This window comes from Triturus cristatus, chromosome 8, assembly GCF_964204655.1.
Source record: "Triturus cristatus chromosome 8, aTriCri1.1, whole genome shotgun sequence".
In the NCBI taxonomy this organism is placed as follows: domain Eukaryota; kingdom Metazoa; phylum Chordata; class Amphibia; order Caudata; family Salamandridae; genus Triturus; species Triturus cristatus.
The window spans coordinates 77,738,153-77,766,045 of NC_140591.1; the positions used below are offsets into that span (position 1 = coordinate 77,738,153).

General features: G+C 42.8%; 1 protein-coding gene across 1 annotated transcript in view; it reads left to right on the plus strand.

Moving 5' to 3' along the window:
- The window catches only part of RABL3 (RAB, member of RAS oncogene family like 3), an 89,831-nt gene that overhangs the window by 48,948 nt on the left and 12,990 nt on the right, over positions 1 to 27,893 (plus strand). The window contains exons 3-6 of the mRNA XM_085621043.1: positions 6,688 to 6,817; positions 12,445 to 12,559; positions 13,691 to 13,841; positions 17,367 to 17,438. Coding sequence (XP_085477169.1) covers positions 6,688 to 6,817; positions 12,445 to 12,559; positions 13,691 to 13,841; positions 17,367 to 17,438 — 468 coding nt within the window. The remainder of the gene's footprint in view (positions 1 to 6,687; positions 6,818 to 12,444; positions 12,560 to 13,690; positions 13,842 to 17,366; positions 17,439 to 27,893) is intronic.

Here is a 27,893-nt window from a genome sequence, read left to right on the forward strand (position 1 = left end):
CTGAGATTCTGACTCTGATAATCTGCTTTTTGAGTGCCACATTTCTTTCTCAACTAACTAATTTTAAAGGTGAGATATAAGTTTGAGAGGGGATGTATGTGGTGAATTTTGATATAAAAAATAGAATTGTGATTCTTCTTTAAAAGTTGTGTTTTACATTTTGTGGTTTGGGAGATATTTAACTGTCTTGAACTTGTAAAATATTATGGAGTATGATTTCACCATAAGTTAAGGTGTACTGGTATCACTGAGGAATAATGTTTTGTGCCTAGAATCAAACCATGAGTCTGTGTGCACACAGGAATTGTTGTCAGAGGTTTTAATTGTGTTGGTCCGGTTCTGTAAGAATGGCATTTGTAGGAAAGGGGCAGCTTTTTTTTTTATAAATATGATGGTTTTATTAATAAATAAGTTGTTTTGTTGGTCAGGTAAGTGTGTAATTTCTGTATTTATCACACATTTAGTTTCATGCTCCCTTTTTTTTCACTTCTCCTCTATCTGCTTTTCTCTTTTCCGTTGTACTCTCTCAAGGACCTTGTAGGGTGTAAAAAAAAAATTTTTGTTTAAAAAAAAAAAAACGCGTTCGGTAAAAAATAAAATAAAAATTAACATTTTTTAAAAAAAGTTGAGAGGTAAGGTTGGCTCTTAAAAGAGCCGTTGTGTTAATACAGGGACAGAGGAAAGAAAGAATGGGAATATTAACAAGGACCAGAGATGTGCTGGTCTATCCTATTGTTTATTAGGGAAATACTGGTCTCCCCATGAACAATTAGACCATAACATCTGGTGCACCTCATTTGTACCCTCTGAAATCGAGGGTTCCTTTCCAGAGGAGCAGAAGAGGGTGATGCTCCCACCGCAGAGGAAGGACTCAGCTGAGCTGCCGAAGATGTACTCGGCTGAGCTTCTGCAGATGTGCTCGGGTGACTTACTGGAGATGTTTCTTCAGTATGTCGAGCAAAAGTCCTGGGATGTACATCCCTAATGTGTCTCAACATAGTGTGATTACCAAAGAAATACTTCTTCCTTGGGTTACCTCTAGATAAGACACGCTCACAAAGTGAGCAGGTGACTAATGGAGCATTTACCTTTTTCTGCCCCTCTGGAAAAGTGAAATACTCCCAAACAAAAGAATTCTTTTGTTTCCTCCTTCTCTGTCTGAGGATGGTGCTGCCCTGCTCACTCTCAGAAGAGGTCTGCTGCTCTGCCATTGTATCCCAAAGACAATTCAGCTCCTTCTCCTAAGAAATCACAAGCAGTAATGAGGGGAATGGGTGTGGTGTAGGAAGATTCTGGAACTGAAAGTAGTTTAAACCAATCAAAAGTGTTGTTTCTTGATCACATGACCAAACGTACGCGCACGTTAAGCTTACGGAGCGCTTACGGTAAAAGTACGCATGCGCGAAAAAAAGACACACGCAGCCGCGCATGCGCATTACAGGCACGCTCGTACGCTTCCGCGTAACGTACGCATGCGCTTACGCGTCGCGTAGGAAGAACGGACGCCTACGCAAATTGCGTAAGCATGCGCACACGGAGTATAAATATTACGTACGCTCACCGTACATAACGCGAAGCGTAAGCTTACCGTACGCGCACGGTAAAAAATTAAAAAAAAATAAAAAGGTTTGTTGAAGATATTAACTATGTTATACAACTATATCTAACCATTTATTTAAAAAAGGTGAATCTTTATAAATTGAAGAATGCATTACAACCATGAATATATACATAGGTAGAATAGTGTTTAAAGGGAAAAATAAAAAGAAAAAAAATGATGTAAAAAAACAAAATGAAAAAACCATAGGTTTCACACACATTATAGTTAGGAATTAGAATTCAAAAAACCATGCAAAAACACAGAAAAAAACATAGGTTTCACACACGTTATATTTAGAAATTAGCTTTTAAAAAACCTTGCAAATTCACTGAAAAAACCATAGGTTTCACAGACGTTATAGTTAGGAATTAGCATTTAAAAAACCTTGCAAATTCACAGAAAAAACCATAGGTTTCACACACGTCAAAGTTAGCTGGACATTTCTCTCGTAAAAAACCATTGAAATTCCCCCGTTATAGTTAGTTCAGCTAACTATAACTCGCGCACCCGCAATCCACTGCTGATGACGTCACATATTACATCACTCATGACATCACTGATGACATCGAAAATGACATCACTGATGACATCACTAATGACGTCAACAATGTGATAAATTACAACATCTTCTCACACCCTTAAAAAACCTTTGATATACCAACTCAAAATTACAGAGTTCAATTCTCATATCCATAAATAATGCAATACCAATAACTGCATACCCACATAATAACTTTTAGGTCTTCATACACCTCCACACACTCACCTGTAAAGTCACTCATAGTTACAGTCACTCCATAAAAAAGTATCATATGAATTTATACACACACCTATATAGAACCTCACACACTACCAATCCTCTATAGAGGTACTCTCACACCTAGTCATACATACAATTAATCACACTGCCATTTACTCACCTATGCAGTTATACACACTCAAGTTCCCTTGCTCACAAAAATAGTATCACATTTTTATGCTCTATTAGAATCATTGAAAAAAGCACGCACTCATCCATACAGTCACTGTCACAATCACACATTCTCACATCTAGCCACTTATATACTCTTACACACATATATACTGCCTTTCACATATGTAGTTAGTCACAAATGTACCACTGAGATATACATTCAATCCCTAACACACCCATACATACACTCGCTCAACCGTACAGTCCATCACAGATGCACTCTTAAAACCATGCACCCATAGAATCACCCACTCACACATCTATGCACAGTCACGCACAGCCTACCCACACTAACACTCAGCCACCCATACAGATACTCAGACAACCAATCAATAACCCATAAAGACACTCATATAGCTATTCACAAAAGCATGCAACCACTTATACACCAACAGACAGACAGATAGACATTCACACAGTTTAGTCACTAGTCTGCAGTAAGATACATTAGTGATGTCATGAGTGATGTCACTGACCATGTCATGAGTGATGTAATATGTGACGTCATCAGCAGTGGATTGCGGGTGCGCGAGTTATAGTTAGCTGAACTAACTATAACGGGGGAATTTCAATGGTTTTTTACGAGAGAAATGTCCAGCTAACTATAACGTGTGTGAAACCTATGTTTTTTTCTGTGTGTGTGTGTATATATATATATATATATATATATATATAATATCAAACTTAAAAATGTATATAAAAATGTATTTTTGAGGTTGGATGTATCATCTGTGCATGAATTAATTGTTAAGGAGAGGTTCTCTGTTCTTTTTTCGATTTGTTCCCCGCTGTCCTCTCCTTACATTTAGTGTTTCAGGGACCCTCCTCTGTTCTTGATTGGAAGGAGTGTCCTTCTGTTCCTAGCAATTGTTCCTTGGGTTAAGACGGTAAATTAAGATCGGCTGACTGATGAGGCCTGGGTAGCAGGACATAAGATCGGCAAGAATGTTGGCACCCTGGGAGTGAAGGATCTAATGAGGAATGCACCGGGTTTTGAAATGTACACGCTTGTCCACAGGAAGCCAGTGGAGCGTCTGGAGGAGCCCAGAGGCGGAACAAAAAGTTTGGGAGAGAGAAAAGCAGCCTTGCTGCGGCATTTTGGACTATCTGAATTATTTTAGTACATGCTTTGTTGACTCCTAGGTATGGGGCATTGCCATAGTCTAGGCGGGACAAGATTAGGGATTGCCTAGTTTGATGATTGATAAAATCCAATGATTGGTTTAAGGCCTCTCAAAAGGCCACTGCAGGTACCTGTCAGGGATTTGGCTTGGGCCAAATTGGCCATGTTTTGTGTTGCGTTCTCTAGAAGTGAAAGAATGAGCTTGCAAAATTTCTTTGTGAATTGCAAAAAAACGTAAACTTACACATAAGTTTAAGTTTACATTTGTGAATCAGGCACTGAATACCAAGTAAATTGATTAACTTTCCTTTTGCTAACAGATCAAATACAAATACTACGTACATTACCTTGAATAATAATATAAAAGAATGCAATGCTAGCATGGGCATACTGCGAACTGAGTTTGATACTTTAGCAAATGTTTGAACGGTTCGCTTTAGGCAGAGTTTTTTTAAGTATCCCCATCCCCAGCTTTAAATTTATTTTGAGTAAATTGCTTTGATGATTAAGAAAATTAAGTGGAGGTTTAGTAAAGGTGCCAGGTAGAATTTCTGGGCTCTATAGTTAGAAATAACAAATATAGAGCCCTACAGTTAGAAATTACATGTTTAACATCCTGTGGTGTGAAAGACTTTTACTACCTAGCTTTTATTTTTGCTGATCTATCTAAGAATTGGATTTTGTTTACTTCATTCTTTTTTGCATTATGTGTATGATTGTATGATATGCATGGTCATCACAGATATGCATGATAAGAGTAACAGATAAGCTGTTGCGGTACATTGATTGGAGCAAATGCAAAAAGAACAGCTGATAGACAGAATGCAGAACAATGTCATACATTCACCCCAGTACAGAGATTTGGGCCTAAATCCATTGTTTTTTTTGCTCTCTATGCCATTCCAGTTTGAACCCAGTCATATGCAAATCAGTCTTGACCCTGCGCTCAATGGGAACATTCCAGCCTGAACTGTCAGGCCAGGTCCTCCCTGGTCTGGAAACAAGCATCCTAGTACCAGTTTCGGGATTTCACCCCTGATCAGCCAGTATAGCTTGACTCCAGTGGCATAGACCCCCGTACAGAGATCTGGGCCTAAATCCATAGTTTTTTGCATTTGTCACACCGAGTGGGACAGGTATGCCCAGACGTGGGTCCCGTGCTCACTGCACCACTGAATTCAAGCTAGCCTGGCTGATGAGGGGTGATGCCTCGAAACCGGTCCCAGGATGCTTGTTTCCGGTCCAAGGAGGACCTGGCTTGGCAGTTCGGGCTGGACTGTTCCCTTAAGGAACAGGGTCAACACTGATTTGCATATGGTTGGGTCCAAACTGGGGTGGTGTGGTGAGCAAAAGAATGATGGATTAAACCCAGATCCTTGTGACTGGGGGTGAATGTTTGCATTGTCCAGCATTCCGTCCACCAATCGGTCTTTTGCAATTTTTCTTGTACATTGATTGGAAGTACAGTTCTCAATTTTAACTTAGTAAAGGAGGCTGCAGCTATCACCTTCTTTGACTTGCAAATACCTGCTTAGGCTCAAGAATGTACTTGCTCTTTGATCTTTAAACCTTCATGGGGGGGAGGGGGCGCCCAGCCAGTTCCTATCGACGGACGGTACCTCAATTCGCTACGGCTTCGAGAAGTTAAAACCATTTCCTTGAGTCAAGATATTTGTCAACGAAGGACCGACTGGCCTTCCTTGTCATACAAGATCAGAACAGTCAGTATTCTGAATTCCATTGTTGCCCATCTCGCTACGGGCACCCATATGGTATACACTCACCCAACCAAGACCGGATGAAGTACAATCAATCTCCAATGAGGAAGTGATTACTCCTCTAATTCATACAACAACTTATGAGAGTCTTCTTTTTGAATTTCTCAACTGTCCTGAAGATGGTCTGACTGATTGACGCTCCAACAGACCGAAACGTCGACTGTATTTTCCATTTCCACAGCATACATGCACAGTTGATTGTTCTCCAAATATGAGATAGATCTCTGTTTACTTTATTGGATTGGATATCTGTAATGTCATGAATTGTGGATAATATTAAGTTGTTTTTCCCTTCATGTCACATTATACATTTATTTGTTTTCTGTACTCCTTTTTATCAATTGTTTCTACATAAAAAGCCAGTGATTTTTTCACTTCAAAAATACCCCGTGTGTGTTGTTATATATCTTTGACTGAATTTAATTGAATAATGTTTGGTTGAGTATCAATCTTGAGCTCACGTAAAGAGTACTTTGCACTGTACAATAGAATTGATTCTTCCTAGAATAAAATCCCTTGTTGGCTTTCTACTATTACATTACACTTGCCCAAGCCCTCAAGGGTATATTGGGTGCTACCCCTGGATTCAAATATGGTGGCAGTGAGGCAATGAAGACATAAATGGGATAGTTTCAAAACAGGACCCTCGAAAGTCAATACATCGATTGTACCTGACTTGTCTCATCCTCAACTCGTTCTGAGTCCACCCCTTTTCAAATATGCCAATGTTTGCCAGACTTGCACAATTGCTATGAATCATGGCATGTGGAGAAGTGTGGCTCAATGATTGGAGCGGCAGACCCTGATGCAGAGGTCTAGCCCGGTACCAGGGTTCAATTCCCCGCCTCGGCGGGTCTTGGGCTCAAAAATTCCACGGACCTGATAATTCTCGCCTCGGTGCCATTCCAATCATGGAGTCCCACTCTGCAACTCTGGGCAATAGCTTGCTTAATCTCCACAACGGCCCCACAACGCTAAGGATGCCTGGCCTCCACCTTGGGGGTGCCCAGGAGTGGACGCCTCACAGGGAAAGCCAGGATGGGTTCCACAGCGGTATTCGTACAAGCGCCTTGAGACCCTTGCGGGTGAGTAGTGCGCTATACAAGTATCAATTTACATTTACATATCTTGACATTTAGAAAGAAATGTCGTGTTCCTTGACCACAAGAAGCTGAATTTCACCCACAAACATACTTGTTGTTTTCCTTCTTAGATCCATGAATATAAAGAGGGGACCCCTGCGGAGAAGACATACTACACCGAACTCTGGGACATTGGCGGGTCTGTGGGGAGCGCCAGTAGTATGAAGAGCACTAGGGCCGTGTTTTACAACTATGTTAACGGTGAGATTGATGATCCCCCAAGAGAGACACCTGTGTAATTATCGCCTCAACCATTTTATTTGTTTATTACTTATTTATTTATAAAGGTTCATATAGCGTGAACATAAATCAAGAGGGTCTCAAAGTTATGGTTTATCAGTCTGGCACAATAGGTGATGTGTTCAAATATCTAGCCATAAAGCAGAGAGTCCTCAGCTGCAATACTTGTCCTCCCCACTTAACAGAAACCTTATGCCCTCTGGAAATTCTCATCTTCCTCTGATTCTTTTCTTTGTCACACCAGGATTAACTCTGGAGTCGATCCTTCACATGATCAGCTGACCTGAGAACTTCAAAGCAGGGTCTGAATAATTCCTGGAAACCATAACTTTATTTCTATTAAAATAAGCAGGTATTCGTGCCCTCCATTTAGTGTGCAAGGGGCTTCTGATCTCCGTCATAATGTAAAGAACGGCTTTGACCCCCAACTTCAACATGTTAGCCTGTACTAAATTTAATTCAGTCATGAAATAAACACCTTTACTCTTCACTTGGTGTTCTAGTATCTGGAGTCATTTCTGAGCTTTCTAGCTGGAAATAAATTCACATAATCAAACAAGTCACACACCTTTGTGAACTTACCTGTATCTCAAAATGAGAGCACATTGTCAATCAAGCAACTGGCACGTTACATGAAGCAAAGGACCTACCTTTATTCAGCTTTCCATGTTTCACAAGGCATATTGTGCTCTTTGCATATTTGCATCCAGTAGTTTGTTATAGTGGTATGTTAAAGTGGTATGGAGAGTAGAAGAAGATAGGCAGTCTCTGAGGAACCCAGTGAAGGGCTGTGTTAGAAATGGGGGTCTCTAGTTGGCAATGGCTTGCACCCTGTCCAAATAGGGACCCTTCCTTCTAGTAAGGGGAAAGGAGTTACACACCCAAGATCACCCCGGCTCACCTCCTTGGTAGCTTGGCACAAGCAGTCAGGCTTCTCTCAGAGGCAATGTGTAAAGTATTTGTATATAACACACACAGTAACACAGTGAAAACACTACAAATAGACACCACACCTGTTTAGAGAAGTAAACAATCTTTAGTTAAACAAGACCAAAACAACAAAAATACAACATACAAAACTCAAAACATTACTTTTCAAACGTTTCAAGCAAATCTGTCCATAGGACTCTGGATGCAGTGACTTTACACAAAGTACCTCAGATGCGTCAAAATCCACAAAGAAAAATTGCCGCAGAGGAGGGAAGTGTTGGAAAACACAGCGATGCGCCGATTCCTAAGTCCCTAGGGAAACGATGCGTCAGTTCTGCAGCACGCAGGACAAGTGTTGTAATGAATCCAGACTGTAAGGGGAAGCGATGTGTTGAAATCCAAGACGGTTCTTGTCTGCAGGTGATTCGGTGGAAAACTTGACGCACAGGTGCGATTCGTAGAAATCCAGATGAGCTGGAGGTCGATGCGGCGTTGATTTCTTCAGCCGCAGTCCCACGTTGCATTGAATCTTTCAGTCACACAGCAGGGCCTACATCGGAATCCGTGCGGGGGTCTCAGACTTCGGAGACATGGTGCACTGAACTCTGGCTGCGGTGGTTTCTTTGGCCGCAGGCAAGCGCTGGGTCAATTTCTTTGGCCGCGCGATGCGTGGAAACGTTCCCCGCACAGTGGTGCTGTGTCAGGAAAAACAGGTGCTGGGAGGGCGAAGCGTCCGTTTTTTAAGCCTTTTGTAGCTTTTTGCAGCAGGAACAATCTCCATGGGTCTAGAACTGGAATTGGCACCACTTGTCAGGCCAGAACTCCCAGCAGTGGAGTTCAGGGATACTGCAGATGAAGTCTTTGATGGACCTGAGACTTAAAATGAGGTAAGCACACACACGCTCTTGGAGAAATTTCACAAGCAGGATCAACAGCAAAGTCCTGTCCTTTTCCTGTCCAAAGCAGAAGCAGCAACTGCAGGCCAACCCAGCAAAGGGGTAGTACTCCTCTTTACAGCTCTTCAGCTCTTCTCCTTGGCAGAGTCTCCTCTTGATCCAGAAGTGTTCTAAATGTGTAGGGTGTTGGGTCCAATACTTGTTTCCCTATTGGCCTTTGAATTGGGTATTCTTCAAAGGACAGCCTTTGCAGTGCACAAGTTCTTGCCTTGCTCTGTCTTGGCTCCAGACACACTCCAGGAGGATGGAGACAGCATTATGAGAGGCCAGGCACAGCCATATTCAAGTGTCAGTGACAAATCCTCCCACCACTCTGGCTCAGCAAGACTCATTAGCCGGGTGATGGGCCACCCGGATATGCAGGGCACACCTAAACTCCCTCTGTGTTACTGTCTAGAGTGAATGCACAAACAGGCCTCTGTCAGTCTAAACCAGACATTGCTTCCACAGGCAGGCAGAGACACAGGATGGTTAAACAAGAAAATGCCCACTTTCTAAAAGTGGCATTTTCAAACACACAATTTAAAAACCATCTTCACTAAAAGATGTGTTTTTAAATTCTGAGCTGGGGTGCACTTGCCAGGTCGACATGGCAGTGTAAAACTGCACTCACAGACACTGCAATGGCCGGCTGGAGATAAGTTTACAGGGCTACTCATGTGCGTGGCACAATCAGTGCTGTAGGCCCAATAGTAGCATTTGATGTACAGGCCCTTGGCACACCAAGTTTACTTTACTAGGGGCTTACCAGTAAATCAAATAAGTGAATCATGGATAACCATGTAGAATCACAATTTGCACAGAAAGCATATGCACTTTAGTACTGATCAGCAGTGGTAAAGTGTGCAGAGTCCTAGAGCCAACCAAAACAGGTCACAACAAATAGGAGGAAGAAGGCAAAATGTTCGGGGATAACCCTACAAAAAGGGCCAGGTCCAACAAGATGTACCTTTGAAGTTAGTTTCACATCACAATACGACTATTGGACAGTTACCTACTGGACATCTTTCATACTGTTCAGATTAGTGTCATTTTTTGATAGTGTAGGGCTATGATCGCAGAAGTAAATGTAAAGGAGTAAGGTGCTTCTTGGTTGAGAGTTTTTGAATGACTGCAACTCTATCACTGCAACCCTTAAGTAGACTGCCAGATGTCGGGGCAGTCTATGAGAATATCCACCGCTGAGACATCTGGCACCTCTCTGCATCCCATTCACTGCCCACACAGACTGGGCATGGCCAGCACCCAGGAGAGCTCTGCACTTGTCCTTCTGTAGCATAGGAAGCGCGTCCCAAGATCTTTACTGGATCAATCCTGCTTATGAAATAGTGAGTATAAAGTATGCAAAAACAACCCTACAGGCAACGCATGAATCAAAGAAAATCAGTGTCATTTGAAGGACCAGAATAAATCTCAGTCATGCTCTAGGATAGTTTATTATGAAGCAAAAAGGAAAGCAAATACATTGATTGCACTAAGAAAGCTACCTCACCTGTACTCACCGACGATTCGGTTATTAAATTGTGCTGCAAAAGGCTTGTGATATTGTAAACAACTCAGTACAATAAGATGCACAGTCCTCACAAACATTCCCCTCTGAACTGGGTTTGGCGTATACATGCTGAAGAGCAGTCAGTGGGGACCATCAGCCCCATCCTCTACTCTCACCAGTGCCCTGTTCCTCTATAGAAAGCCCTTCTGTGGAGATCACACACACCACTGTATGCCAGAGCAGACCTGCAGAGTCTCACGGAGGGTGGGATATTTGCAGATTAAAATACTTAACATCTGGCACCCTGGATGCAATCCCTGCCTCCTTGGGGGAGGCCACTTACTAACACCTCACACTAAACACGAGACAAACTTCTACCTTTTTATTCAAAGGAATAATCATTATGGCTGTACCAAATGAATGAAACATCTTTAAAAAAAAAAAGGCATCGGCGTTGTACAGCACCGTGGTGCTCTCTTCACTTGGCGACGGCTGACAGTTGGGTAATGAGCCTACTATTGACATGAGTACAGGGAACAATGTTTTTTTTTTGTCTTTTCTTTGGTCTGACAAGAACTTTCTTGAGTTCCAAAGGATCTGATAATCATGTTAGTAATGACATAATCAGCATAGATAGCCAGTTATGGGAGTTTACAGATGGAAAACCCTTAATCTGGAGAGGATCTATAAGGGAACAAGACTTACTGTTCTTATCACCATTCAAATTTGAGTTTCGGATATAGGTGTAAATTCGTCCCAAGTGATAGTTGCTGATTTGTGTGAAGAAGCCTTGATATCATTTTCCTCCAGTCTGAAATATACCGGAGGGAAGTATTTCGAACAGTCAAATCTTTGCAGCTCTTCAGAAATCAAGGTCGTTTTTGAGGATTCTTTTTGTGGTTGGGAGTTAATTGCACCATGTCCAATCCATCGTAGAATGGACAGATGCATGGTCGGTTGGGCTACAAGGATTACTCTTTGGCGGTAGTTAGAATTGTAATAAGATCCAGTGCATTAACGGGTGAGGGATGCAGAGTGTCTTGAATTGTGTACGTCTTCTTTACTGACAACTAGTGGAGAACTTGAAAAGCGAAAGTGATGTGACCTCGAATATTGAGCAGGCTGGGAGTGGCAGAACAACTTTAGGTCAATTCATATCAAGTATACACAGTGACTAGATATATATATATATTCCAAGAAGATGCTTCATTCAGCCAATCCCTTCCTTTCGACACCGGTAGCGGCAGCCACTATTTGTGCATAAAGGTAGCCTTGTTTGAGAAGTCCCAAATAAGTGAAGCGGCACACCAAAGGACCACATAATTCATTTATTGTGTCTACGATATATCGGTCTCTCATTGTGGAACAAAAGGTCAAAGGAACGCTACAACATTATGTAGAAAGGAGACCAAAGGCAGGGGTCACTGTGCTCAAAATAAAGAATGTATAGAGTGCTTCAGCACATAGTGTGCACAAATATTTCCAGTCTTACCAGTGATTTAGGACTTACTCCAAGTTCACCAATCTGCAGTCTATGCCTTTAACAGTCAAGATTCCATACTCAGACACTGTCCTTCAGTTAACACATGAATATGTATAAACTTCACCAATAACTATGAACGATGAACGAACAATGAGTTTTGAGGATTTGTGAAACTGCTTGTCTTAGAACTACCACAATTAATGTGATCCATCCTATACTTGCAAAATAACGATAGATTGGGATGCGGCCCGAGTAATATCCAGTGGCTGAGATTAATTAAAGCATTCCATCCCTTTTTTGTATAATTTAGTGTGGCGCCCTAACTGGGATGGGTATGCCCAGAGATGGGTCCTGTGCACACTGTTTCACTGGAACCGAGCCATACCTAGCTGATGAGTCCTAACTGGGGCAAAATGTCCTGGGTTGCTTGTGTTCCGGTTGAGGAAGGACCTGGCCAGGCAGTTCGGGCTGGAGTGTTCTAATGGAGCAGGGTCAAGGCTGATTTACATTTGACTGGGTCCAAGCTAAGGTGGCATGGTGTGCAAAACAACGATGGACTGGAATGCAGCCCGAGTTTTTGCCAGTGGCTGAGATTAATTCAAGCATTCCATCTATCGCATTTTTGCATATTTTTGTGGTCCTATACATGATATCATCATTTGGATAAAGAAAATTGTAGTTTCTGATTGATGGTTGGTTAGATCAATTGGATTTTGTCTTATTGCAGGTATTATATTGGTCCATGATTTGACCAACAAGAAGTCATCACAGAATCTCTACCGCTGGTCCCTGGAAGCGCTGAACCGAGACCTTCCACCAACGGGAGTCCTGGTCACCAACGGGTGAGAACATCGCTGGGTCTGACAACACTGCATGCTCCCTTCATCCTCATCGCTTCCAAACCATCAAACATCAGCCACTGAAACAGTCCTGCGTGTTTAAGTCACTCTTCCCCACCTGGCAGTAAAAGCCTTCCTATTTTTTGTTAAAATTTGTTAGCATCCGAACCACGCACTGCATCCATCTTAATGCCTTTCTACCACATTTCTAACTCCTTCTTTCACTCCCTGAGATACTGGGTTTGACTACTATACTCTACAGTGGATGAAACCTGTTAGTCCGTACTGACAATTCCTTCTATGATACCTCCAACTCCTCCTCCCATTAACCTACTAGCCCTCTTGCCAGGCGTACTGGTCTTCCTTACTTCTCACCTGAGACATTCATTCCTGTGTATAAATTAGCCAGTATGATTTGTCTGTGACTGTCCTGTCCCTCCTGAGCAGGCCGACTTCTAAAATACCCTCTATTCAAACTATCCTTTCTTCTTCAAAGCCCTTGAGCATCTGGTGTCATTCCACTCTTAACTCTATACCTCTTCTCCCATTAACTAAATTAGTTACAGTCTGGCATCCACAAATTCCAGTCCACTGAAACTGCTATCGCTAAAGTCTCAAACGTCTTTACCTTTGCTCACCACAACTAACTCTGCTCAATCCTTTTGATTCCTGATCCCTTTACTGCGTTCAGCACAGTCAGTAGCTCCATTGTGCTCCTGGCTTTCGGTTGGGGCAAAGGAACTCAACTGGTTCTCCTTGTACCTAACCGTTCCTTCTTTGTCTAATGTCGTTTTCACTCTGAACACCTACTTCGCTACCAGGAATACAGTGGTGTCTCCGTGTTCTTCCTCTTGCTCTGCACCCTAGCATTCCTCTTGCTTTCCCTTGCCATGGTGTTCATTCGCATTGATCTCCTCCCATGTGGTCCTTCTCATGTTTGTAAAGTTTCTGTTTATATTCACTAATGAAGTAAATCAGAAGAAGCATTAACTGTTCCACATTATCTTGATTATGCCAAAGTCCCCTCTGGTTTTCTTCCTCTTTTACCCTTTTGACTCCAGGCTCGGTTTGGGAGTTGTTTCCTTAGCCACTGTTACAGTTCTGACCATGCTTATGTCTTTCCCTTGTGCATAGAGACTATGACCGGGAACAGTTCGCCGATAACCAAATTCCATTGCTGGTGATTGGGACCAAGTTGGACCAAATCCCTGAACAAAAGCGTAATGATGTTCTGTCCCGAACAGCCTTTCTAGCAGAAGATTTCAATGCAGAAGAAATTAACCTGGTTTGTATTCTGCAGCTGTGTGGCCAGTGGTTTGGATTAATGTTTTCGTGAGTTCTCTCTTGAAAGGGTGAAACCTGGTGCAATCTGTGTGCACGGGTCTGCCACAATTAGAATACATATATATATATATATATATATATCCAGTTACCGTACTGTGGTGTGCAAGGAGACTGCTTTTTAAAATGTGCTGTGATTTTGTTTCTAGTCGTTTTTTCTTTAAATGTTCATTATCTTACATGAGCTCATAAAGTTATTGCACAGTACAACTCGCTTTATACACCAAATTCACTCTTGCTATATCTTGTTCCTCAAGCAAACAAGTTTGACACCCAGAGTGAAAAGAGAAAAGCATACTTAACATCAAATTAAACGTAAATGTTGACATACTGGTAAAATATTATTTTGACCTAAAAAGACAAAGTAGTTAAAAATACTAAATTGTTTCATGGAATCAGAAAAAACGTACAGTACAGAATACAAGTCTCAGCTAACTTGGACAGTGGAAGCAGGGAGGTATATGGTAGAAGCCCTAGATATGAGAGAAAAAGGGCGGTGAACAGGAACTACAACAGAATATAAAGGTAGTAAGAACTTGTTGGAAGTTCGAGGTGACAAAAAAGAGGTAGGACAATGGTGAGTGTTACCTTTTATGCCATAACATGTTAGGTTCTTTTATGCACTGCTTGCTTCCCAGAGTTGTGCAGGATTTGCCTGCTTTTATGTTAGTTTTTTTAGGAGACTTCTACCCCTTCCTTCCACATTCTCTCGGTCCATAGATTCCCTTAAAGCTCAACAACACTGTGGGCGCACTTTTATCTTGTCAGGACCAGTCTTGCTTGGATTTCAGATCTGTTTATCCTTATTTTGAATATGGGGTTACTCTCTTCTCTCTTCCAAAGTTCCAGTCTTACCACAAATGTCAGAACTTTCATCCATCACTTTTACCTTACAATTGAGAGCTTGATTTTTGAAAAACTGACTTTTGTCTATTTGAAATTCTCAAAAGCAAAATACTTTGAGGTCTGTCAGTTGCCACAAAATTGTTATTCGATCTAACTAAATTAGATTACAGCGTTTCTTTGCACCCGAGTCTTCCAAAGTACACTCTGGCGTAACTCCAGCTTTTACAGAGAGTAGCTACCTGCCTTACTCGTGAATTGATGCGCCAAGACCATAATTCCGGCAAATTGGTAAAGTCTCACTACCTTCTAATCTTTAGAAGAATTGTCTTCAAATGTTTTTGCATTTGTCGTCAAGACAAATGCATTTCTGGTCTCATTCCGTCAGTCCTGCTTCCCTAGATACCCTCTAGCCCAGCATCCTTGATTTGCTTCTGTGGATGTTCGGACGGTCCACTAAATCTAGCTCACCTGTTGCAGAGGTGGTGTTTTTTTTCTACTTGGTTCCTAAGCGCTGTAATCTCCTGACCTCTTGCCTCAAAGTGAAAGCCAATGTAATATTCTTAAAAGCTTTCAAGACCTGGCTTTTCACAACTTTTGTTTCTTTATTGGTGGTCTCTCATTTACGTAGTATACTGTAGCACCTTGACATCCCTGTAAGTCACTGCTGTTCTATACAAATCTTTCATAATGAGCATGCCCTGATCCTGTGACAGGGATGTGCTTAACTATGTATTATCTTTTACTATTCACTACTTTGCCAGCGATGCCAACAGGTATATGCGGGAAATTTCTATCTGTACGTGATTGAGGATTTTTGACATCTAATGGGACGTAAACCTGCTTCTCTTGTGTATTATGCATAAAACCTTCAAGATGATGCACCTTTGCATGTCAGATTTGTATTAAAGATGTCTACCTGTATTTTTTGCCTATCCTCTCAGTACAGTAATAAAGAAAGGATAGTGATTTTTAACTGAATTATATTGCCCCACTTTGAAATGCTATATTACTAGATGAGCCCTTATGGCCTTGTACATCTGTGTCCTTCCCGTATTCAGCTGTATGGCAGATCACGGATCCTATTGTGCTGCATATAAGGGTGCGTTTGGAATTAACCAAACTGCTGCTTTTGCGTTCTTTTATTGTCTCACTCTTTCTAATCTCAATGACGTCAAACTTAACACTGCATCTGCCACTGAAGAAAGAATGGCTGGCAGCAATGCAGGAGTATTGGTGGTCCACTGTGCAACTGAATGAGGGTAAGATACAGAACTAGAATGTATAGAGGCAACAGAACTATCCACTTAACAGACATATATCCTTCCAGGTGGGTATTGTTGATTATTTAAAACAAATGTGAGAGCCCAAAGTTACAAGATCCAGCAATCTTTGCTGCATACATAATCGCATGAAGGACAAGGCATGGGAGCTACTATTCAGGTATGTGTTTATAAGACTTGGTGGAATAGGAGTTCAGGTTGTTAAAGGATAGGTTGGTCCACTTACAGAACTTGGAGCTCTTACGAGTATGCCCAAACGAGGCAATATTAGGCCAAGTTATGACATGATGCACTAGAGAAGAGCTTAAATTGTTACACAGTAAAATAGGATTCCTTACTCTAAGCGTAAGATACATCTCTCAGCTCAGATTTGCGAGATGTTGTATTGAGCTTGACTGAAAATGTAAGAAACAGGGGGCAAATTTTATTTTTCCCAAAACCAGGTAGCATGTAAATGGAAAATAAATTTCCTTATGATTTGAAAATCTTTCATTATGTTAGATTTCCATAGACTGGACAATGTTTCATTATTTGTCTATGTAATAATGTTCCATAATAAAAATTTCCTCCTGAGCAAGCACCAAAGGTGCAAACATTTCATTGAGAAGCATCCAAAACAGATTTACAATACAACATTTTAAATATTAAATACCTGCCTGTGAAGAAGTTGTTTATAGTGCATCAAAAAGTATATTTGATTAAATTGATTTAAGGTAATATTCATGAATACATAAAATGGAAGTATTAATTTGGAGGATATTATGTGTGTTAACACTTTGATCCTTAAACAGAAGCATTTGCCTAGAAAGCAACAGCTCACGTACAATCAGAGCAGAACAGCCCTAAAAATTGATAGGAGGATCAGAAAACAAACTAGTATTGAAGCAAATGGTGGGTAGCAGAGTTGAAAGTCCCAGTGATTATAAAAGTTAATCCCAAATATATATTGCAGTTCAAATTGGTACTATCTGTCTGGCAGTAGAAAATAAGAGAACATATTTGCACAGATCCGGGCTCAGTTTACAGTGCTTAAAGCTGATCCCTCCAAACGTGAGCTGTGGATGTTCAGTGGCGTGTTGTAGGGGACACTTGCACAGCTGCGGTTTCCCACACAGAACACAAGAGAAGGTTTCTGGTTCTTAAACACACAATTCAGCAAAAATAAGAATCTGTAAATATGTAGTAAGAAATGTGCATTCTTCACGTACACATAAAGGGCAGAGTTGCATGGCTCTGTGTGTTTTGTCTCTCTCCATCCTAGCTGTCCTTGGTGAAAGCTTGTTAATGTGTTACTGTATGCATTGCACAATCCTCTAACTGTTTGATGTGTTCTGTCTCTACAGGACTGCACGAATACACGATACCTGGCAGCGGGCTCCTCCAACGCAGTCAAACTCAGCCGCTTCTTTGATAAGGTGCTGTACACCTCTCTGACTGATCCCATAAAGAGTCTAAAATGACCTTTGTCTACTGTGTGGATAAAGGTTTAAAGAGTAGCTTTCCTTTCATACACAATCCCCTGATGAGGCGGAAGATTAGTAAGAGTTAAGAGTCTGAAGAAAATTCCCAATATGGGAAACTAGTGCTATAGGTAATGTAACTTTTCCTTTTCCTATATGGATTATTCTTCATGTTCGCTGGATTTAGAAATCTCCCACGCTGTAGAGGATTCAGGAATTGGAGTGATTATTTACAGATAAGCTCTAGAACTGTTATTGGGGGTAAGTAACCTTTCCTTGTTGTGGTATAAGGCCAGGCAGGGTGTGTTGAGAAGTGAGCACTGCAAGAGCTATGTTTACTATACACAGTCATTCACTGACCACTCTGTAGCTTCAACCACCACTTAAATATTATAGTCCTCATTCACAAAACTTTATCAGTGTGACATTCAGAGCTATATCGTGAATTCAAATAAAGAGGATAGGTTTATTGTACTCTGTCAGGGATCCTAGAAGGGCAGTACTGTGGTTTAGGTTTCCATAAAAAGCATGTAGGTTTTGTAAAACTTGGTCATATGCCTCTATGCATTTAGGGATCTGCATGTTTAAGGTCCCTGCTTTCATAGTGCTTTGAGATGCAGATGCCCACACCTTACTAGTACTGCTTACAATTTGGGGGCTGCAAGATTAGTTGGAGATCACTGACTTTGTAAGCTTTGTGGTTCTTCAGTTTCTTATGCATTGATGCAGTTGGAAGATTGATTGTTGACTATTGAGAAACTGTCAAACGCCATTCATGCGATATAGCATAGCAGGAAATCACTTCAAGAAGACTCTGTCACTCTACTTCCCATCCAAGATGTTTAGTTTGTTACTTATGTTTCCTGCTATCCTTTCTTCACAACGTTTTCCACAGAGCCTACTGGGACTAGAAAAATCTCCTTAAAAGCACATTAGCATTTAAAAAAAAGTTTGTTGTTTTTTTTAACCGCTTTATTGCATGCACCAAGCTCCAATTCTGCATAGATAGATAGATAGATAGATAGATACCAAAGTCACAAGACAGAAGGTGGTTTATTTAGACAAGAGGAATAGAATACTTGACCAAGCACAATCTACAATGCTGTACTGCCTCTTTGTACTGGCCTTAACATGTTCATCCCTAATACAGGGCTATTTACTGCTCTTTTGTGATAGAGGTCTTCTGGCTAGTCTTCTGGCTACTTGGGAAAGCTCAAAAATGAAAGAATCTGGGTCACGCGTTGCAAGGTGACCTATCAACACCACTTTAGGTTCTATTGGTGATACTCTTATCTTAGGCCCATACTCCGCAGAAATTGAGCAGTCTTCGATTGATCAGGCTTTCAAACCCAAATTCTCAGGGAAAGTTGATAGGCTGCAGGCCATGTTCTTGGTATCCAGGGTCCCTTTATGTCAAACATCATACCATCAGTTCAGTGCTTCCAGGGTCCAGTTCTGGTGGACCAAATGTCCACTTCTCATCTGCTCCAAACGAGGCGTATAATAGAGGCTGGAGAGCAAAGCTTTGAAGTTGTAATTGACATTCAAACTAATACCATAGCACGTTGTTTTTTACACATTAACTCAAGTCTGTCTTGGGTACTTCTTGTATGTAATCTGTTACCAGCAGTTACAAGTGGGCCCACTCCAGTACAGAGGAATGTGCTTCATTGTACAGTAATTCCTCCATGTGAGTCTGTTGGTATTTTATAATTAGAGGAGGGTTTCTGTCCTTTTGAGTTAAAGAGCTGGTCGACACTCTGACAAGAAAAGCTAGACATGAACCCCTTAATTCATGCTATGTGGCTTCATTCTCCATCAATCTCTTCATTTTGGCCAAGGCCCTCCAGCCATATGACCAGTTCCCAGACCCATTGTTTCAAACATAAACGACAAGTGTTTTTATTACAGGCCGTTCTGACATCAGAATGTGCCTGTAAAAAAAATGACATCACTGCTCCCTTGTAATAATGTTGAAGTGCCACCTACAGTTTGACCTGGTGTGTTTTGAGGACTGCCCTCCACAGCTCCTCTGCAGGTGGAGGGAAACCTGTCATTGGCGAAAGGTACAGAGCAGACCGGCTGTTCACGCCGGTACTGCCTGTCTGCCCCAACCCACTCTGTTGTCTCCCACTCACCAGAAGTTCTACATCCAATGGTCCGACCACAGTGACTCCCACAGTGAACTGGAGGCACAGATCCACATGGCAGGAAGTTAGGGCTTGGGAAATGAGGGAGGAGCTCTCAGTGTAAGGTCTGGCTGACAGGCCAGGAAGCAGAAACATCCGGGGTTTATGCTCATGATTTCTTTCAGGTCAGGCATGATCACGGCATCCAGTTTTTTTTATTTCTCTCTACCTTAGATCTTATAGCAGTGATTTTGTCTAAGTAAAAAGCAAAGCTAAAAGGCCCACAATGCAAAGGAGAACTCCAGGACAACATCTGAACTCTGTGGCAGGGTGCAAACACCTACCTACAGTATGACTTAACTTACCTCCCTCACCTCACTTGTACATTTCAAAGAATATTGGCTTTCGGGACTTATGGTCTTTCGGTTACTCACAGTGTCTAAACAATGTAAAGATGGAGTACATTATCCCATACTCTCTTACATAAGTTCCTTACTGATATTTCCAGGTAACGATGCATATTCACTTCATCAATCTTTGATTTTCCCTAATACTATTTATATTCTTTTGTTTTATTCCCAAATACAAGTATTTTAGTTTGCTGCATAGTAGCTAAACGTTTGCAGAGTAACCAGAAACAAATATTTTTTTTTTTAAGGCCTGTTTGGGTCCTGTCCATAGTTACTAGATCATTCGCATACAGCAGACAAAGCACGTCTGTCTCAAATTTGAGGAGAAAAGGACGCAGACCCCAACAAGTCTTTAGGCAAATCCCATAGATAAAGTGCAAATAATGTCTGGGCCAATACACAGCCCTGCAGTAGACCGTTCCTTATCGCTGTCTTTAATGAGAAACTGCCATCCTTGCCCAGTTCCACTCTAGCTCAGCTCCTTTTATGAAGGTCCCTCAGAATGCATGCTAACGCTCTTTGGATTCCGAGGTTTTCTAAGTTAACCAACAAAATCTCTTGGTTTACGAGGTCAAACGCAGCCTGGAAGTCTACAAAATAATAACATATCTTCACCTTACCATCGCAATTGACCATAGACTAAACCAGTGGTCCATCCTACAGTGCCTTTCTTTACAACGTCCCTGCTCAATCAGAATCAGCGACTTTTCATCAGCCCATTCCTTCAACCTCCACTGGATGAGTTTCCCATAAACATTTGGCCTTTTTTATGAAAGGTTTAACGATTGGACCTTTCCCGTTTTCTTCTATTGAGCCCGTTGATCTTATTACACTAAATACACTGAAAAGGATAACACTCCACCAATCCATTTTTGTCTTTAGCATAGTAGTTGGTAGATTATCAGGACCGCAGCTTTTGTCAGCGCGAGATACTTTATAAATTTTCTGATGGATTTACACCATTACTTTTTAAGAGCACTCTGTCCACCTTCTGGGTATCTAAAGTAGGCCCTATTGTATTTAGCTCTTCAATTCAGTGTCTTCTAAATACTTTGTCCGGGATACTTCAGATGCCACACAATCTGTTGAGATAACGTTATTACCCATCCCGCCAAGCACCAATTTCGAAACTTTTCTTACATTGTTAGAAGAAATTACTTGAATAATTTCCTCCTAGTTTGACTTATAAAACATCCTCCCCCACCCCTATTAATGTTTGTATTCTCTTGCCGTAAACTACATCTCACCAAACCCTTGTGGACTCTCCTCTATTGATTCTGGATGTTCCTTAACTTACTTTTTAACTTTTGGCATTCTGAGTCAAACAATATTTGGTTACTACGCAGCCTTTAAAAAATATAATTACAGATAAATTATGATATTTCTTAGGTTCAGTTCTTATACAATCATTAACTTATGCAATTTTGCTGTTATAAAAGTTCAATACCTCAGATTCCTTTAAGTGAACATTGTTGACAGCAATATGGCTACCTATCATTTAATAGGTTGTGTTATCCTCATGAGGATTACAAGGAACCTATATAATTAAGGGTTTCCAGACACCCACTGCTGTTTAGACGTATTCCCAGATGCCCTTACTTGGGTTACAAGGTACGAGGTATAGGGAAGGCATGTTCTGCGGCGAGAGGTGTAGTGTGCATTGTACTGACATGTCCTGCTGTTTCTCTTCAAACGTCTGCAGTGCTCTTCATGCTTGTGATGTGTCCCAGTTCTTCAAGGCTGTCTTTATCTTTGTTGATTTGTTTCTTTTACTGTCACTGTCTCTCTGTGTGATGGTTCACTTGTCTTCACTCCTATTGTGTATGGATTATTGTGGAAGGGGAGGTGTGCAGTGGTGTTCACTGCGAGTATAAGGGTGGTATGGCCCTTGGTGCTAGAGACTGTAATACATATCGCTGGTTCTTTTGATTGTGTTCTGTCGCAGTACAGTGAGAATCAGCAGTCACCATTATCATTGTAATCCTATGTATACTCACCCATGTTGAGAGACAGGTGGCCGTGCTTCTTTACTCTCTGAAAACACCTGATGAGGGCTGCTCAACTTGCATAATCTAGATAATTAGAGCCACTGAGTGGAGGGCGGGATACCAGCAAAGTGACCTGACCCCCCTCGGTTGAATTGCACAGACTGACCGGTGTGGAATTGCACAGACTGACCGGTGTGGATTTGCACAGACTGACCGGTGTGGAATTGCACAGACTGACCGGTGTGGAATTGCACAGACTGACCGGTGTGGAATTGCACAGACTGACCGGTGTGGAATTGCACAGACTGACCGGTGTGGAATTGCACAGACTGACCGGTGTGGAATTGCACAGACTGACCGGTGTGGAATTGCACAGACTGACCGGTGTGGAATTGCACAGACTGACAGGTGTGGAATTGCACAGACTGACAGGTGTGGAATTGCACAGACTGACCGGTGTGGAATTGCACAGACTGACCGGTGTGGAATTGCACAGACTGACCGGTGTGGAATTGCACAGACTGACCGGTGTGGAATTGCACAGACTGACAGGTGTGGAATTGCACAGACTGACAGGTGTGGAATTGCACAGACTGACCGGGGAGGGTTAAAGGCTGGGACGAAGAGCCGCTGCGCGGGACGTGCGCGGGCTGCGCCCGGGCAAAGCCCGGGCCAAGGACGGGCCCGTCCTTGCCCGTCAAAGCCCGGAAAAGGTTGGGCTGGGCTGGGCCTATTCCCTAACATTTGTGGTGGGACTTCGCTCTGCCACAGCTCTCCTCGTCGCTGCTGTAAGGAGTTGGCGCCAAGAACTGTGAGTTGCCAGTGGGATACGCTACTATTGTTTTGCTGTGCACCATATCAAGCTTCAGTGCTATACTAATGGAAGGCGGGTTGCTCGCTAATAAGTGTGGCCGTACTTGCCCCAGTAGCATGTCTAAAAGGAGGGCTGGTGATAAACAGGGGGGAACACTCGACGATTATCTAATAAGAGCAGAGTCAGCTTTGAACCTCGAGATTCAAGCGGTGGAACGTAGACTCTCCCTAGATCCCACCAATTCTTCCCTTCCATGTGCCCAGATACAGACTGGCTCGCCTGCCTATGATCATACTAGCCCTATTGATGGTATCACCTCTCCTCCCGCACTTACTCCCCCCGTGCAGGAATCTTTGGGCCCAGTTCAGGGTTATGCTTCCATTCAGAGTCCTTCCAGGGTTACAACAAGAGGGAGGATGGCCAATAAAGCTAAAGGCAATACAAAAGTCGTTATTAATAAACAACCGAGAGGTCAGGGAAAGAGTAAACTTATTGTCGAGTCGCTCTCTCTTAAGCCTAGCGGGCCCCCTGTAGAAGGGAGTGTTTTGGACCTAAACATTATTCCTACTAGCCAGGCCCAGTTACAACCTCTTTTGGATTTACTTCTTGCCGGCCTTACAGATCATCTATCCTGTCTCCTTGTACCTGTACACCAAAAATTGGATCTTGTAGCCAATAGGTTGGACCAATTGGAAGCTAGATTTTCTGGTAACAAGAGCTTAGTCCCAGGGCCCCCCTTGCCATCAAACGGGGTGTTGTCAGTGGAGGTGCCCAACGAGGCTGGTAGCTCAAGACCACCAAGACCAGTGGGGGTAATGCCTTTGCTACCATCTATAGGGGAAGAGAACGTTACCGCCCCAGGTCATGCTGCTGTTACCGACAGGAGTATTTATACTTGTCATGACCTGCAAAGACGCCCCTCTCAAGTCAACAGGGTTGGTACTGAAGGGGTGGGAGCGGGGCTCTCTCCACCCCCCACTAGTCTACACCTTCCGCCCCAAGCCACCCCTTACATGATCATCCTGGCAAATGTTCCACCACTCCTGGAAGGATCTTACGAACATTGGTCCAACCTTAAGAATAAATCCCTTCATTACTTGAGTTCCAAAATTGGTAACAGCAAGGCCCTATTTGATGACTTCAATATGGTTAGACGTATTAATTGGATCGGTCAGTCCCACAAGTCTTTTCCTGGGGATTGTTTTGTGTTAAGCTTCAGGTCACCTGCTCTAGTCAAGTACATACTGGAAGCTGCCCACCACCTCCCCCATGCCCCTAACACAATTAAGATCCTCCCTTTGGGCTTCTTTTATAGGCCAGGCTTTTTACAACCCCTACGGGAAAATTGTAATTTTCCAACATTTCCCGTCAGGTCTGACATGCCCCTCGCGACTTTCAACCGCTTTGATATTCTTTCTACACTGGAGGATAATGATTGACACATGGATGGCTCCCTACGTACCCCAGTGCTTGCTCTAGGGTTGGTGGGTCCTTATTGTCATCTGAGCCACGATTTTATGATCAAGACACCCCCCCCTAAAGATCGTTCCTGTTTGATTATCTCACCTGGTCACATCTTGATACCATCTGTTGAAACGTTCGATTCTCATCATGTCTCGGGTCAAGCAGCTGAAACCAGGGTCGAGAAGTCTACATTAAAATTGGGCTCCTGGAATATTGCAGGGCTGGGGTCAAGGCTCGAGATCCCTGATTGGGCTGATTTTATTGACGAGTTCGAAATATGGACATTTCAGGAGACTTGGGCACTGCATCCTCACTTTCGTACAGGGTTTTTGAATTTCCACAAACCTGCTGTTAAAAGCCATAGAGGCAGACCCATGGGGGGCTTAACCACCTGGATCCGTCAATGTGAAGGTGTTATTGTGTCAGAGGTTCCAATTGATAGTCCTGATATTTTGATAATCGGGGTCAAATCTTGTAGCGGCCCCGATTTTCTTATAATTAACATCTATGTAAGAGGTCTCCCGGGAGGCAAGTGCTCTCCCACTTGTCTACTACTGGAGAATTTTCTGGAGACCGCTTCTATGTTCACGTACAAGATTGTGGCTGGAGATTTCAATGTTTGTTTTGAGCCATTGGGGGCCGATTGTGGGGACTTCACAGAGGAAGAAGATTCATCCTGGGGTGTTCCCATGTTGGAGCTGGAACCAGTTAACAAATGGTCTCAAGCTGCTCTTTTTATGAAGGGTTTATGTTTAAATCAGGGCATGAGAGCAGTAAATGGGCGAACTAAATCTGACAGGATGGGGAGGTTTACATTTGACAATGGTAGGTCAGGGAGCCGAATTGATTATATATTAGCCAGCTTGGATTTGTGGCCACTCATAGACGACATGGTGGTAGTAAGTAGAGTCGAGAGTGATCACAATCCCCTTGCACTGTGTATCAAGGTTAATACTTTTGCAGCCTCCCCTACCTACCCAGATGGCAGTTCCCCTATAGAGGTCATTGTTACCAACGATCTTAGAAGGGTGAGATGGCCGAAGATTGCCACCTGTGAATATTCACGTGTGGCCATCAGGGAATTAATCAACAGTACCCTGGTCACACTTAATAAAATGGAATCCCAAAACTTGATTAAGGATAACATCCGGGATTCCCACAACAAACTCTTCGCGGAGCTCAAAACTTTTTTGGTGAAAAGCCAACCCGCCACCGGTAGGGGTAAAGAGTTGAGACCACGTACATGGTTCAACAAGGATTGCAGAATGGCTCAAAGTGCCCTGAAAGAGGCCATTAAATCAGGCTCTATTTCTATCATCCAAAAGTGTAGACTTGTTTACAAAAACGCCCAACACAAGGCCAAGCAAAATTGGGATGAGGAGCGTTGGAGGGATTTATATCAGGCTTGTCATGATCGCAACATGGTCCAATTCTGGCATCTCCTTAAATGGGGTAACTCCCCCTCGGATATTCGCCCCTCTAATCAAGTAGAACCACAACAATGGGTAGCGTATTTTGAGGAACAATTTAAGGTTGGTGCTTTAACGGACAGGCAGTTTTCTTGTCCTCTAGTTGTTGAAAATACATTAAACTTTACCCCTGATGAAACCAAGTTAGTCCTACGCTCGATCAAGAGTGGTAAAGCCCCAGGACCTGACTGTATCCCTCCTGACCTATTTATTCAGGAACAAGATGTATGGATTCCTTACTTGACCCTCCTGGCTAACGCCCTTGCGGGTGGTGCTGTAGTCCCTGACTCGTGGCTCGGGGCAGAGATACTGCCGATATACAAGAAAGGCGATCGCTCTGCCCCGGGTAACTACAGACCCATTAGTCTAACAGACGCAGTACAAAAAATTATTGCCCGCCTTGTACTCGGTCGTATCCAAATTTGGATGTCTGACTTTGACGTGCTGTCTCCACTTCAGGCAGGGTTTCGGTCCCACACTGGGACCCTGGACCAAGTATTTAGGGTAGTACTTCTGTATTGGAAGGTTGTCTTTCTGGGGGGAGGCAAATTGTATGCAGCCTTTGTAGACTTAAGGTCTGCGTTTGACCTTGTGCCGAGGGACAAGCTATGGAAAGTTCTCTTGGACATGGGCATGCCAAAAGATCTGGTTTCTTTTTTGGTCACCATACATGAAAATACGTACGCCCGTGTCCGATGGGGTAAACCCGGGGAACTGACCGATAGATTTAAAGTATCCAAAGGTGTACGACAAGGGTGTGTACTCGCACCCACCCGGTTTTCTTTATTTATCAATGGGGTTGTAAACTACTTCTTAAATAGCCCTACAGATGCACCTACATTGGCAGGAATGAAGATTCCCCTGCTCATGTTCGCGGATGACACCCTTTTGATCTCGAGGACGAGACAGGGACTGCAGTTGGCCCTGTCTCGCTTCGAGATCTTTTGCCGCGAGCATGAGTTGGAAATAAACGTTGGGAAGACCAAGTTTATGGTTTTTCGTGGCCCTCGGCGGGTTAAGGCGGAGGTGTGTTTGGGTGGTGTCAACTTATCCCAAACGGCAGTATTTACTTATCTTGGAGTCACTTTTAGCGAGACGTGCAGCTGGTCTCACCAGCTGGATCTTCTCGCGCTCAAGCATGCCCAGTTGGGAGGAGCTTTGTTGAAAGAGCACAAACACTCTTTAACAAAACCAATAGCCCCACTCATGAAGATCTACGGCTCCAAGATTTTACCTGCAATTTTATATGGAGCTGAGATCTGGGGCTTTAATAATTTGTTCAAATTGATAACTGCCCAGAATAAATTCCTCCGGTCAGCTATTGGGCTTCCCCAATCCACTCCACGCATCCCTCTTTTGTTTGACCTGGGAATTCAGCCTATAGAGGACTGCGCAGGGTATAGACCCCTGGCGTTCTGGCGCCGCTTGTGGACGACCCCTGAACTATCTAACTATGCAAAAGCCCTTCTGGAGATCAAAGGGTTGGAGGGGTCGCATAGGATTCCCTGGTTGTCTAGCATCAAAACCCTGTTATATGATCTCGGGATGCGTGATCTATGGGTTAACCCTGATACAGAAGTCTTCCCGGCAAAAAAGGTGCTTAAGGATGCGTACTGGAATTACATTAAGAATAGGAGATGTGCTTCCCTTACAGGTTCCACAATGACTGCTTCTTTCCTAGTTTTTAAGGAGGACTCTGTCTATGAAAGTTACTGGGATACCATCTTGAAGTTCCTAGATCGTAAGTTGTATCACCAGTTCAGAGTGGGCGCTCTACCACTGCGAGGACTCACCAAAAGTTGGAGTCCTCTTGGTAGTGATAAATGCCCATTCTGTGTTGACAAGATTGAAACCATGGACCACTTCCTTTTTTGTTGCCCAACTTATCAACTTCCTAGACGTATCTGGCTTCGACCTGCATGCAGACTAATGAGCACTCGATCTGCACAGGTCGCTAGTAGAATTTTGAAAACCGATACTTCCACTCCTATAGTAATTGGTATTGCTAAATTTATTAGTTGGGCATGGATCCTTAGGGCCAGGAAATTGAAGCCGTAATCTGTGTTCTCTGCTGCCACACAATAGTATCTACTTTGGTCCATGGCATAAACGGCACGTCTCTTTTTGCACTTTATT